Raw genomic sequence first — 13,480 nt, 5'->3', positions numbered from 1 at the left:
ACTGACCGCCCATGGGCGACGTGAGCTTTGTTCACCATGTCTCGGCACCCCTCCCGCACCATAGCATGAGGGCGGTGAGGGCCCTGAGGCTAGGTCCATACCTGACCGAGAGGGGCTGGGATCCCCGGGTGAGGGATCCCCAGGGGCCGTTCCCAGTGCGGCACAAACGCTGACCAGCCAGCAGCTGGGAAGATGATGCCCGGCAAGGCTAAGTGACCCACCCAAGGTCACACTGGAAGTCTGTGGTGGAGTGCCGCTCGCCCACGTCCCAGCCTCGCCGGCTGACTGTGGGACTGCCTGGGTGTGCTTGCTTCATGCCCTGCTCCCCGGCATTTCTAAAGATGGTCTGCGCCGGGGCCCGGGTCCCTCCGGTGCCCCCCGCTGCCCACACAAGCAAGGAGGGGGCCCAAAGAGCTGGTGTGCTGAGTCCCGCCGGTGCAAGGGGGGAGCTGTGGGAACCCCCCTGCTCTTGTCCGACAGACGCCCCCAAATCGATGCAGGATCCCCGGACAGAGCCCCCCTGTGCTGCCCACGGTCCGGCCCTGGCGAGCCTCTGGAGGTGCACCTGGCGGGGGTGGAGGCCGGGGGTGGGCCCTGCCACCGTGACCTCACTCGAGGAACTTGTTCCGCGGCCTGGCGCAGGCTCTGGGCGGACCCGCCGCGGCCGGGGAATTCCCTGCGAAGGGGAAACCTGGCGAGCTCCCTGGGAGCGGCTGCGGCTCTCCGGGGCTGCTCAGGATGAAGGTTCTCCTGGTGGCACTGCTGGCCGGCCTGGTCTGCGTGGAGCAAGGTGAGATTTGGCTGCGAGGCCCCAGCGTGGCAGCCCGGGGAGGGGAAAGGGCTTGGCACGGGATTGACAAAGGATCAGGCAAGAGGAGAGGAAGATTTCGGGGGAAGGGAAATGTGTGTGGGGGGGGGGGGGTCATGCTCCTGATGGTGGGGAGGGGCTTTTCTTCTGCCCTGCCCCACACCCGGTGCAGGCATTCACACCTGTGCTCAGCCGGTGGCCCACGCCGCCAGCTCAGGGCGGTCCCGCCTCGCAGGGCCCCTTCGCATTCTCTCGGCACTGGTTCAAGAACTAGCAAAGTAACGGGGCTGGGGAGGGATTCTCCTCTCTGCTCCAAAGCCACGACCCCTTGGGGGGGCGGCAGGACTGGGCCGTGCCGGGAAGGAGGCCCTGGAACTGCCAGCAAGGATGGGATCCAACCAGGCTGGCCCGACGATGGGGAGGGCCAGACGAGGACAGTCCGTGCTAACACCCCCCACCGGACTCCGTGCTTCAGCTCATCTCTAGCTCAGCGGGTTAGAATGAGCCGTTCAGGGATCCCTACATGTGCCCTCTCCGGTGTGTCCTGCGCCTTCCCCTCAAGCCGGTGGCGCTGGCAGGGATGGCGCAGCCCAGATGGGCCTCGGGTGGGATCCAGGCTGGTGACCCTTCAGTTCCGGTCACACGCCCTGGCAGCGGGCGTCCCTGGCACTGAAAAGCCGGGCTGAGTTTTCCCCGCCTGCTGGGGGGTTCTCTGGACACCTCTGCTGCGGCTTCAGTTACCCCTGGAGTCTTTAGAACATAAGAGCAGCCAAATTGGGTCAGACCAAAGGTCCATCTAGGCCAGGGTCCGTTCGTCAGTGGCCAATGCCCCAGAGGGAGGGAACACAACAGGGAATCATCAAGCAATCCCCCCCTGTCACCCATTCCCTAACAAACAGAGGCTGGGGATACCATTCCTGCCCAGCCTGGCTAATAGCCATTGATGGACCTAACCGCCATGAATTTATCTAGTTCTGTTATGAACCCTGTTAAAATGCTGGTCTTCACCACATCCTCTGGCAAGGAGTTCCACAGGTTGGCTGTGCGCTGCGTGAAGAAAAACTTTGCTTGATTTGTTTCAAACCTGCTAGCTATTCATTTCATTGGGTGACCCCCTACTTTGTATGTTTCAAGAGGCTACCTCTGAAACATAAGAACTAGGGGTCACCCAATGAAATGAACAGGAAAACCCCTGAGTTGCGCTACTTCCCCTGAGTTCACCTACCTCTGGGGAAGCAACCCCAGCCGTGTGCTGAACTGCTTTACGTACCATGGGCCAGCTCCTCCCCTCCGTTAAATCAGCAGCGCTCCATATGCGTCACCACAGCGACACCGAGTTACACCATCGGAGGCTCTTGCCCCATGTTTCTTGGTTCATTCCCTTTCCTTGTAACTTATTCTACTTGCTCAGTCATTTCCCTCTGGGTCAGCTCTGGCCTTCAATTCAATGGGGCCGCAAATACCAGTTCCACTCAGAGACAGGTCAGTATCAACACCTCCCCCCCCTCCCATTTTACAGATGGAAAGACTGAGGACCAGGGAAGGGAAAGTGATTTGCCTAAGACTGCAGTGAGACAGGGCTCTGCTGGGCACAGAACCACCTTCTGGAGCACTAACCACTGGTCTGTAGGCCAGAGCACAGCACTGCCCCTTGCATGCCACTGTTCGGCTTTTCCAGGGCCTCTTTCCTCACCATTGGATTGGTCCTTAGTTTTGTAACCTCTCCTCTGTGTTCTTTGGTTCCCTCCCTGACCCCCTCCAAGACAGGAATCCCTTTCTGCTCCTCTGGGAAGGATCCATTTGCCACAAAACATGAGGCTGACTCTCTTCTTTAACCTGGTGTAAATGTTACTCCACTGACATCAATGTGAATTCAGTGTGAATCCAGAATCAGGCCCAATCCCAAATCAAGTCACCATGGGTACGTCTATACTGGGGGGTGGGGGAAAAAGTCACAAGTGAATCTCAAAGCCCGGGCCTATTGGCTCAGACTCACAGGACTTGCACCTGGAGCTAAAATTATCCATGTAGACCAGCGATTCCCAACCTTTTCCAGATAGGGACTCATTTGGACAATTCAGGAAGACTTGGTGACCCAAGGCAATTCAAAAATGGGGGAGAGGGAGAAGAACCACCTGGGGAGACACGTGGCAACCCTTTTGAACTGTAATGGTGACCCATATTTGGGTCATCTGATTTTGCGGAAAAACTTGCTAGCTGACTACACTGGCCGCTTGAATTTCTGGAAAAGAACTGACGATCTCCTGTAAAATCATCAGTGCTTTTCCGGAAATACTATGCTGCTCCCGTTCGGGCAAAAGTCTTTTTCCGGAAGACTTTTGTGCGAAAGTGCCAGTATAGACAGCACAGTACTGTTTTCCGCAAAAAAGCCCCGATGGCGAAAATGGCGATCGGGGATTTTTTGCGGAAAACCGTGTCTAGATTGGCCATGGACGCTTTTCCGCAAAAAGTGCTTTTGCGGAAAAGCATCCTGCCAATCTAGACGTGCTTTTCCGAAAATGCTTTGAACGGAAAACTTTTCTGTGAAAAGCATTTTCGGAAATTCACGCCAGTGTAGACGTAGCCATTGGTTGGGAAACCGTGAGAGACGTTCCTGCTCTGGTTGAAGATGGGGCTGCCCCACTGAACCCCTACACTGCAGTTTTAGCCCTGTTCCACGAGGATATGTCTACACTGCAATGAAAAACCCACAGCTGGACCATGCCGGCTGATTCAGGCTCGGGTGAAGAGGTTGTTTAATTGTGATGTAGATGTTCCAGCTTGGGACCGTAGTCCGGGCTCTAGGACCCTGTGAGGTGGGATACCCTGGATCGCTAATTCCTTTTGGATTCGTCAAAAATTCCAGCCATAACTACTACCTAGGTATGAGGCAAAGAAGAATTGTTCGTAGAGCAACAGAAATCATTCCCTTCTACGTTTTCACCAGGAGGGGGCAGTAGAAACCTATGTTCCTTTTTCTTTTCTTTCCTTTTTCTTTTTTTTCTTTTTCTTTTTCCTTTTTTTTTTTTTTTTTTTTTTTTGTAACCTGCAAACTGTTAGCGTTTATAAAAAGGAGACATGGGAAAGAACTCAGATTGCAGGTCAAAGATCTTAACTGTGCAAATAGCTGCTCTCAGCATATTAGGAACCCACCATAAGACCCTCCATGGTTGGATCCAGCAAGAGCAAACCTTCATGGGGGCCTTTAGAGGGTTCGGGTCCAACCCTGTCATCAAGTCATGCTGGCGTAAACCTGAAAGTCACTGGCCTGTATTCTGAGCTCAGGAAAAATCAGTCAGGGGACGCACACAAGTGAGAAGCAAAAAAACCCCCAAAAAACCCAACCTTGCTGATGAGGCCCCCGGTTGAAAAGCAGAAAGACCTTCCCCGCACTCCCCTTGCACACCAGAGCCTGAGAGGGGGGCAAGCTAGTAGATTTTGTGTGCTCCAGGCTCCACAGAGAGATAGTGGGGGAGGGCTGGACCACCACGGGCTTCCCAATGCTGGGGGGGGCCAGCCTAGGGGAAGGGGGACCGTGGACTTCATATGGCCCCCGGACCGCAAGTTCCCCACCCCAGGTTTAGAGACTCACACACACACCTACACACACACACAACTCCGACGATGACAGAACCAAAGTTTGTCTACAAAATAACTAACCACATAAAATTCTCTGCCAAGAACACGCACAGAAAAATTCACCCCAAAATGGGGGAACATTGCTTTTGTTCTTTCTTGCATTCCTTAATCTAACACCAGAATTATTTCAGGTGACCTGGGGGTTACAGTGGATGAGAAGCTGGATATGAGTCAACAGTGCGCCCTTGTAGCCAAGAAGGCTAATGGCATATTAGGTTGCATTAGGAGGAGCATTGCCAGCAGATCCAGAGATGTGATTATTCCCCTTTATTCAGCTCTGGTGAGGCCACATCTGGAGTATTGTGTCCAGTTCTGGGCCCCCCACTACAGAAAGGATGTGGACGCATTGGAGAGGGTCCAGCGGAGGGCAACCAAAATGATGAGGGGGCTGGAGCATATGACTTATGAGGAGAGGCTGAGGGAGTTGGGTCTTTTTAGTCTGCAGAAGCGAAGAGTGAGGGGGGATTTGAGAGCAGCCTTCAACTTCCTGAAGGAGGGTTCCAAAGAGGATGGAGAGAGGCTGTTCTCAGTGGGGACAGATGGCAGAACAAGGAGCGATGGTCTCAAGTTGTGATGGGAGAGGTCCAGGTTGGATATTAGGAACAACTATTTCCCTAGGAGGGTGGGGAAGCGCTGGGCTGGGTTCCCTAGGGAGGGGGTGGAATCTCCATCCCTAGAGGTGTTTAAATCCCGGCTTGACAAAGCTCTGGCCGGGTTGATTTAGTTGGGATTGGTCCTGCCGTGGGCAGGGGGCTGGACTGGATGACCTCCTGAGGTCTCCTCCAGCTCTATGGTTCTATGATTCTGACTTACACACAACTCCCTGCCTGCAGGATGCCACTTTAGCACTTAACCAAAGGGGTTAAACTGGTTAACCAGGATTCCACATCCCCCCTCCACGTCCATTTAGTGCGATTGCGGATTCTCCAGAGCGGACAGAAAAACAGAGCCAGACTCTGCGCCTGCTCAGACCTATTCTGAGGGGTAAAGACTCGGGGCGAGGGAGGCCGTGTTAGTCGGGAACTGTAAAAGCAACATGTGGTCCTGTGGCACCTTAGAGAGGCTGGCAGCGTTATCAGGTCACGAGCTTTCGTGGGCCAGACCCGCTTCCTCAGAGGAGTGGGAGTGGGCATGGCAGACTCCAGGGGATAGACCTTGTGTTCCTCTTGCCAGCCCTGACCTTGCAATGCTACACCTGCAAAGAACCCACCGACCTCTCCGCGTGCACCACTGTCACCAACTGCTCGGAGAAAGCCACGGCCTGCAAGACGACTGTGCTCTCCGTAGACTCCGGTAAGTCTCCTCCAATCATTGCAAAGAAACACGGCCAGGGAGATGCACCCCGCATGGAACTCCATTAGAACTTCTCCTGCACCCTCCTGCCCCACCCAGCGTGGGATTGTCCCCTCCACTGTCTTTGAGGAACCCCGGTGGGGAAGTTCAAATCTCAATGTACCGGAGAGACGTCTACAGTCTCCCCTGCTGGCAAGCCAGGCTCTGGTCTCTCTCTGATGATTTTGACTCCTCTATCTCAGCTCTCCTGCCCCTCTATCTTGGGGGGATCTGGATTCTCTTGGCTTCACAGAAGCTTTGCCCAGCGCTGATCGTTCACAAAAGAGACTAACACCATGCCCATGCTAGTTGTACAGCAGTGTCTCCGGTATAATGGGTAACCGGTCACCGGGAACAGCCCCTCACCTGTGGCCTGCCACGAGGGCTGTTCCTGCCCTGCAGGGTTGCCGTTTAATCAGTTAACTGGCTAAACTTAACAGGTAACCGGTTAACTAATTAAACGGGATTTTACAAGCCTAGCGTCTCCTGCGTGCTCTGATCCGACACGCTGGCCTGAATCGCTATTGGAGAGGCCGCGATACAGCTCATTTGGCTGTGCCCTGTCGTAATGGGCAGGGACTTTGCCCTTAATTGAGGCTGGCATAGTTCAGCATCAGGCCACGGAGAGGACGGAAATGCCAGCTGATGCCGGGGTCGGAATGCCATGCCACGTGGGCCCAGCGACTCTGCCTCTTCCCATGCACATAGGCAGCGCACCGTGGGTACCACTGAGTTGCAGCCACTGGCTAAAGCCAATGAACTTTTTCTTACTGGCACTAAGGCTCCTCTGGATAATTTGCTTCCCCTGTGAAGGCCCCTTTCTCCTTCCAAGACAGTGTAAAATCAAGGAAAGCCGGCCCCTCAAGCTACAAACCCCCCTTCACCGTTTCCTTCTCCCCTTTTTTTCCCCCTAATCCGCCCGTCGCAGGTTACCCCTTTTTCGGGAACATCACCGTGTCCAAATCCTGCGCTGAAACGTGCGTGCCGTCCGACCCGGATGGAATCGGGGAGGCCCACCCCGACTCGTGCTGTTCCACCGACCTGTGCAACACGGACGGAGCGCCAGGGGTGAGAGGCAGCATCCTGGGGGTCACAGCCGCCGCGCTCTGGACCCTCTTTCGGGTCATGCCTTAGTGCAGCACCCCCGGGTCATGCTGCCCAGCGCGGAGACCGTGGGAAAGACACTTCGTCAGTTCACTGTGGCTTCTTCTCTCCATGCCGGCAATGGAACGGCCCGTTGGCTCTGCTCCTCGCCGCTAGCCCACGGGAAACGTTCCTTCCGCGCTGATCGCATCCTGCCGCTTCGCCCCTGAGGGGATGGGGGCGTGGGAGAGGCAGAGCCGCCCTGCAGGGCAGAAAAGGTCGGGGGACAGAGGGACTGGGGGACAAGGCTCTGGCCAGCAGTTGAAGAACTACACAAACTCTCCAGCTGATCCATCCCCGGGGAGCCAGGCCAGGCTGGTGTTGTTTCAGCAGGGGAAACTCGGGGTGCCCCCTTACTCTCACCTAAAGCCTGTTTTCTCATGCAGGGAATCCTGCATGGAACAGCAACCCTGCTGGGTTTGTGCCATAAATAGCTCAATGTGGCACAGGTACAAGAGATGTGGGGGGCTCTTGGGCTAGTGCCTGGGGTCCCAGCTGTCAGCCCCATACACCAGGAGCTCTGCTGCCAGCCCCACACACCAGGTTCCCAGCTGCTGCCCCACATGCCAGGGGCTCCGCTGCCAGCCCCACACACCAGGTTCCCAGCTGTCACCCCACACACCAGCGGCTCTGCTATCAGCCCCACACACGCCAGGGACTCTGCTTCCAGCCCCACACACCAGGTTCCCAGCTGCTGCCCCACATGCCAGGGGCTCCGCTGCCAGCCCCACACACCAGTTCCCAGCTGTCACCCCACACACCAGCGGCTCTGCTACCAGCCCCACACATGCCAGGGACTCTGCTGCCAGCCCCACACACCAGGTTCCCAGCTGCCGCCCCACATGCCAGGGGCTCCGCTGCCAGCCCCACACACCAGGTTCCCAGATGCAACCCCACACACCAGGGGCTCTGCCTCCAGCCCCACATTCTAGGCTCCTGGTTTGAGCCCCATACACTGCTGCCAGCCCCATGCCCGGGATCCTGGCATGCTGGCCCCACATGCTGGGGCTTTGCTCTGGGGCTTTGCTCTGGGGGTGGACAGAGGTAAGGGGGGAAGCACTCCCCCTTTTTTAACTGTCCCCACACCACTGTAATGTAGCCATCCCCTGTCCCGTGGGTGAACCTCCACTCCCGTTTTCTCAGCACCGGTTTTAACCTCCCAGGGCCTAGGCCCACGAGCGAAATGAGGTGGAGGGCTGGGCGGAGCCTTTGTCTCAGTTGCCCGTCCCACCGCCCAGCTCGAGAGAGGCCCAGGGCTGGGACCAGGGGCCATAGCAGAGCTGCAGGGGCGGACCCGTACAGAGCAGTCGGAGCCCTTTCCTTCCCACGGCGTTAAAATCCAGACACGCGCCCAACTGGCTCCCAGCACCTCCCTCCCCCGCGAGAAGGAAACACATCGGACTGGGTCGGAGCCAGTCTTCAGAGTCCAGTGAAGCCTTTCGGGGGCTGAGCGTCTCCCCTGGCTGGAATCCGGCCTCCGGGTCTTTTCTGCTGCGAAGCAACGTGCACGAGGATCATTTGCCCCACCTCTGTCTGCTGCAAAACTCGAGCCGGCAGAACCGGATCCCATGCAGGAACGGCTGGCCGGGCTTCCTCGCTCTGCCCTGTCTGGGGTTTGAACTTCACCCAGCCCTCCTTCCCATGGCGGATCTTGCGTCGGGCGAGCGGAAATCAACAGGCCGACTCGCGTAGGTAAGGGAAGGAGGTCTGGGCATCAGCTCACCTGAATTCCTGTTATAAATGGTTTCACGTAGACCGGCCTTTCCTCTGTGTTGCTGTCCCATGTGGGGGAAGGTCCAGATTCGCTCCCTTGATCGCTGACCCCTAGAAACTGACCAGAAACCTGCTGGTTCCATCCTCACTGCCTGTTGTCTCGCGCCGGTCCTTGCGCTGGGTGTTTGGAGTCCCACAAGAGGGGACAGCATGAGCTTGCGGCAAGGGCAGGGGACCGGCCGCTCTCCTCCTGTCTCTGCCGGTGACTTGCTGGGCGACCCTTTTCAAATCACAGGTTCACGGCTCCGTGCCTCAGTTTCCCCAGCTGTCACCTGGAGACAACTGCGTGGACACACCTTTGGAAAGAATGCTGGGATCCAAGGGTGACATGCTTTTTATTACCCTGGTGGGAGGCGCACTGCCCCCCTTCCCCAGTCCGAAAAAAGGTCTTGTCCAGGGGTTCCTGCTGTCCTTCCTTTTCATATCAGTGAGCCCCCAGAGAGTCGGAATTCGAGACCCCAGAGCAGACCAACCTGGCCTCCGTCTTTCTCAAAAGAAGGTCCCTGATTAATTCCCCTTTCCCGTTCCACGCTTTACAGACTGGAGCCCAGCGTTGTCGGCTCTGTAGGTGCAGATCCCAGGACCGATGCAGCGACGTGAGCCGTCTCCCGGCTGCGTGATCCGGACATGTAAAGCGATTTGCCATGTTCTGTCAAAGGGGGGAGCTGGCGGGGGTCCTGAACTCCCAATGGGGCAACCACTCGGACTGGCAGCTCTGTGGAAGCATTCGAGTCATGTTCACCCATCCTGCTCTAAATCCTTGGCCAAGGACTGTCTGCCCCCGTCAGTAGGGACCAACAATCTGACCATGGAGAACTAACATTTGATTAGGGGCATTTCAATTACAGGCTGGACCTCCCTGGTCCGGCACCCTTGGGACCTGACTGGTCCTGGATGAGGGATTTTGCTGGACCAGGTGAGGTCATTTCTGCCCCCTCCCTCCCCATCCTGCTGCCCCACTGGACTTCCTGGGCCCCTCCGGCAGCCCAGCTGAATTGCATGCTGGGCTCCTTGCCCCTCCTCTGCCCCCTCAGCCCAGACAGGCTTGCGCTGGACTCCTGGCTCCCACCCTGCATCACACTAGCCACCCCCCCCCCCCCCCCCCACATTGAACGGAGCTCCAAGGCTCCCCCAGCGGCATCCTAGGACTCTCTGATCCAACGTGGAACATAGACTCATAGACTATTAGACTTTAAGGTCAGAAGGGACCATTATGATCATCTAGTCTGACCCCCTGCACAGTGCAGGCCACAGAATCTCACCCACCCCTCTTAGAATAATCCTCTCACCTATGTCTCAGATATTGAAGCCTTCAAATACTTTGAAGACCCCAAGATGCAGAGAATCCTCCAGCTGTGATCTGTACCCCATGCTATAGAGGAAGGCAAAAAACCTCCAGGGCCTCTGCCAATCTACCCTGGAGGAAAATTCCTTCCCGACCCCAAATATGGCGATCAGCTAAACCCTGAGCATGTGGGCAAGACTCATCAGCCAGACACCCAGAAAGTTTCCTATAGTAACTCCTATCATCCCTCCCTTGACCTATTTCCCACTGATAATGAATGGTCAATTAGTTACCAAGATCATATTATCTCATCAAACCATCCCCTTCATAAACCCATCTAGTTTAGTCTTGAAACCAGATAGATCTTTGGCCCCCACTACTTCCCTTGGAAGGCCGTTCCACAACCTCACTTCTCTAATGGTTAGAAACCTTCGTCTAATCTCATGCATGTAGCCAGTTCAGAGAGTCCCAGTTTACAAAGGTGTAGCCTGTAGCAGACCATCGTCTAACATGATGCAGCAGCTGGTATTTGAAGCTGGACTAAATAAGGGGCACCTTTTTACCAGGGAAGGAAACTAGCCACTGGAACAATTTGCCAAGAGCCGTGCTTGATTCGGTGTTGCGGTCAAAAATGGATTTTTTTTCCTAAAAGGGCTGCTCTTGTCAAAACTTCAGGGAAGCGTTAGGCAGGAGGTCTGTTGTAATCCACGGGCCTGTACATGTACCCTAATTGTGAGCCCAGCGGTAAAACGTGAAAGTTCACAGGCGGTCACAACCACCTCTAATAACCAATGTTGCTGAGAAAAGGCGCAGAAGGACGGGACTTCGTCCAAACGAAAAAGGCCGGCCAAGGGCTGCGTTAAGATCATGCTCGGAAAAATGGAGGAACCGAGGAACAAAAATGAATAAACCGAAATTGGAATGTCGGAAATGAGGCTTAATTGGGGGACAAAACAGAAAAACGATGGGCTCTTCCACCCATTGCTCCCTTTGGGGGTCTTTGGGACAGAGACGTAGGGGAGAAAATGGGGAGAAAAATGGCATGAACGTTGCCATCCTAGCTGCGGAAAGTTGACTGCCATCTCCCAAAAGATGCTCTGACCAAAGAGGACATCTTCTAGGTGACCGGAGCCCAGCTACCAGCTTCTGCCAGCTCATAAATAGCACCAGGGATGTGAGACTTGGTCTCCGCACTCCCCCACCTGGCCTCGGACTGGAAAGACGCAGCTAAAAGCACTGCCCTAAACAGCCCAATCCCGGCATGAGTTTGCCAGGTCTCAGAGCAGTGGTCACTTGAGGTTGCAAGTGAGCGTTGCCGGCAGCAGAACTGCCCCTCGCGGGCGGACGTGAGGAATCCGACACTTCCAGGACGGACCACGCCCTAGCCCGTGGGACCTCCCAAAGCACCGGGCCCAGACTCACCGTGCCCTAGGGATAACTCTCCCCTTTCATGTGTGTTTGTATAACCCACACACCTAGGCTGGGTCTACACTGGAGGGTTGTTGCGCCAGAAATATGCAAATGAGGCTAAGCGTGGAATATCGCCGAGCCTTATTTGCATATTTAATGAACTGCCATTTTTGTGGAAGAGGCTCTTGCGCCAGAAGGAGCATCTACACGGCCCCTTCTTGCGCCAGAAAACCCCTCTTGCGCCGTGCAGTTCTTCCTGAAAATAATCAGCGTAGCGGCATGGCACAAGAGGGTTTTTCTTGCGCAAGAAGGGGCCGTGTAGATGCTCCTTCTGGTGCAAGAGCCTCTCCCACAAAAATGGCAGTTCATTAAATATGCAAATAAGGTTCGGCGATATTCCACGCTTAGCCTCATTTGCATACTTCTGGCGCAAGTTCTCGCCAGTGTAGACCAAGCCCTAGTGTAGTTCACTGACCCATGCAGTGGCACTTAGACCACCGCAACAGATACGAACTAGAGACCCCTACAGCAGGGGCTGAGAGACACCCGGCTTTTAGCTCAAAGGGGTGAGGCTCCTATAGTCAGCTCCAGAAGTCCCAGGTTCAAATCCACCAGGTGGTGGCTTGATTTGCCGTCTAGGAAATGGTGGGGTTTGATTTGAACAACAGCTCTCAGCCCGTCTCTTTCCCAGCAGAGAATCTTGTAATGTAGAGCAGCTAAAAGGCTGTCAAACAAGAGGATCTTCCTTCTAAACGCTTCTTCCTGCTAAAGAAAAAAGAACAAGGGAGGGAAGTTAAACTAAAACCTGAGTTAATACCTTACCCGCCAAATGCTTGAACTGTTTTTCCTTCTTTTTTAGATCTCTAATAAAAAGTTCAACCACAATTCCAGGGTGGGTTTGCCAGGGTCTTAAGCTGGCAGAGGCTGCTGTACAGTGACTGGCAGAGGCTGGTTGTACAAAGGCTGCTGTACAGTGGCTGGCAGAGGCTGGTTGTACAAAGGCTGCTGTACAGTGGCTGGCAGAGGCTGGTTGTACAGAGGCTGCTGTACAGAGACTGGCAGAGGCTGGTTGCACAGAGGCTGCTGTACAGAGACTGGCAGAGGCTGGTTGCACAGAGGCTGGGCTCAGACCTTTGGCCCGAACATCCCTTCAGAATTAATACAGCAGCTCAGACGCCCTTCCCGCTTCAGACTCTCACCAGCCAATCTCAGGGAGCCGGGCTGAGGCCCTTGGGCGAGCACGGTGCTTATCTCTACCCAGAGGGGTTGGCTTTAGCACGCAAGCCGCCTCTGGAGAACAGCCCAGTCTGAGATCACAGAATCCTAGAGCTGGAAGCAGGGCCGGACGGAGGCAGCTGTAAGGGGTGCACGGCGTCCCTTACAGCTGCCATCAGGCGCCACGCGCCCGGCTCCCGCAGCACCGGCCTGCCCGCATCCCCGTGGAGCCGGCCAGCAACGCCCGACCCTACACGGCCCGGCCTGCACGCCAGCAGCAACGGCCGGGCCGGGCCGTTGCGCCCTAAGGATGGGCCCCAGGCTGCGCACCAGCGGCTGTAGCCGGGCCGTGCATGCGCTATGCACCCGGGGGCAGTGCCACACGCCCGTGCTCCGGGCACCAGAATACCTCGGGCCGACCCTGGCTAGAAGAGACCTCAGGAGGCATCAAGTCCAGCCCCCTGCCTAAAGCAGGACCAATCCCAACTCAATCATCCCAGCCAGGGCTTTGTCAAGCCAGGACTTAAACACCTCTAGGGATGGAGATTCCACCCCCTCCCTAGGGAACCCAGCCCAGCGCTTCCCCACTTTGTAAAAAAAAAAAAAAAAAAGGGCTATTACTAGGGTTGCCAGATGGTTTCGAAAAAAATCCCAGACAAAAATTGGATAAAAATTTGTCAAGCAAAAAAAAAAAAGCGCCAAGGAGTAACCAGAAAGACCGGGGAGGAGGGAGGGGAGATTCAGGAGGTGGGACGCTTCAATTGCTGCATGTCCCAAGCGGGTTTCCGTCAGGCGCTGAGCCGGGCCCAGGAAAAGCAGAAAAACGTTCTTAAATAGAAAATACTGGTGCGGCACGAGTGCTCCGAGGGCTGGCT

At 55.7% G+C, this 13,480-nt stretch overlaps 1 protein-coding gene across 1 annotated transcript; it reads left to right on the top strand.

The window, feature by feature from the left end:
* The first annotated feature begins 641 nt into the window (after window positions 1-641).
* LOC102459241 (ly6/PLAUR domain-containing protein 2-like) lies at window positions 642-8,677 on the top strand. The gene is made up of 3 exons (XM_075920012.2): window positions 642-790; window positions 5,621-5,740; window positions 6,708-8,677. The coding sequence occupies exons 1-3, from the start codon at window positions 739-741 to the stop codon at window positions 6,911-6,913; spliced, it is 378 nt and encodes a 125-aa protein (XP_075776127.2). The 5' UTR covers window positions 642-738; the 3' UTR covers window positions 6,914-8,677.
* The last annotated feature ends 4,803 nt before the right edge of the window (window positions 8,678-13,480 follow it).

The sequence above is a fragment of the Pelodiscus sinensis genome, chromosome 2 (assembly GCF_052426305.1).
Source record: "Pelodiscus sinensis isolate ZL-2025 chromosome 2, ASM5242630v1, whole genome shotgun sequence".
NCBI classification, from domain to species: domain Eukaryota; kingdom Metazoa; phylum Chordata; order Testudines; family Trionychidae; genus Pelodiscus; species Pelodiscus sinensis.
The sequence above is the reverse complement of the archived record's forward strand: the minus strand, read 5'-3'. Positions and strand labels throughout refer to the sequence as shown.

Excerpts from the sequence above, each read along its gene's own strand:
- LOC102459241 (XM_075920012.2), top strand. The coding sequence starts at position 739 with ATGAAGGTTCTCCTGGTGGCACTGCTGGCCGGCCTGGTCTGCGTGGAG. Across the intron at positions 791-5,620 it reads CCTGGTCTGCGTGGAGCAAG|CCCTGACCTTGCAATGCTAC; the intron begins GTGAGATTTGGC and ends TCCTCTTGCCAG. Across the intron at positions 5,741-6,707 it reads TGTGCTCTCCGTAGACTCCG|GTTACCCCTTTTTCGGGAAC; the intron begins GTAAGTCTCCTC and ends CGCCCGTCGCAG.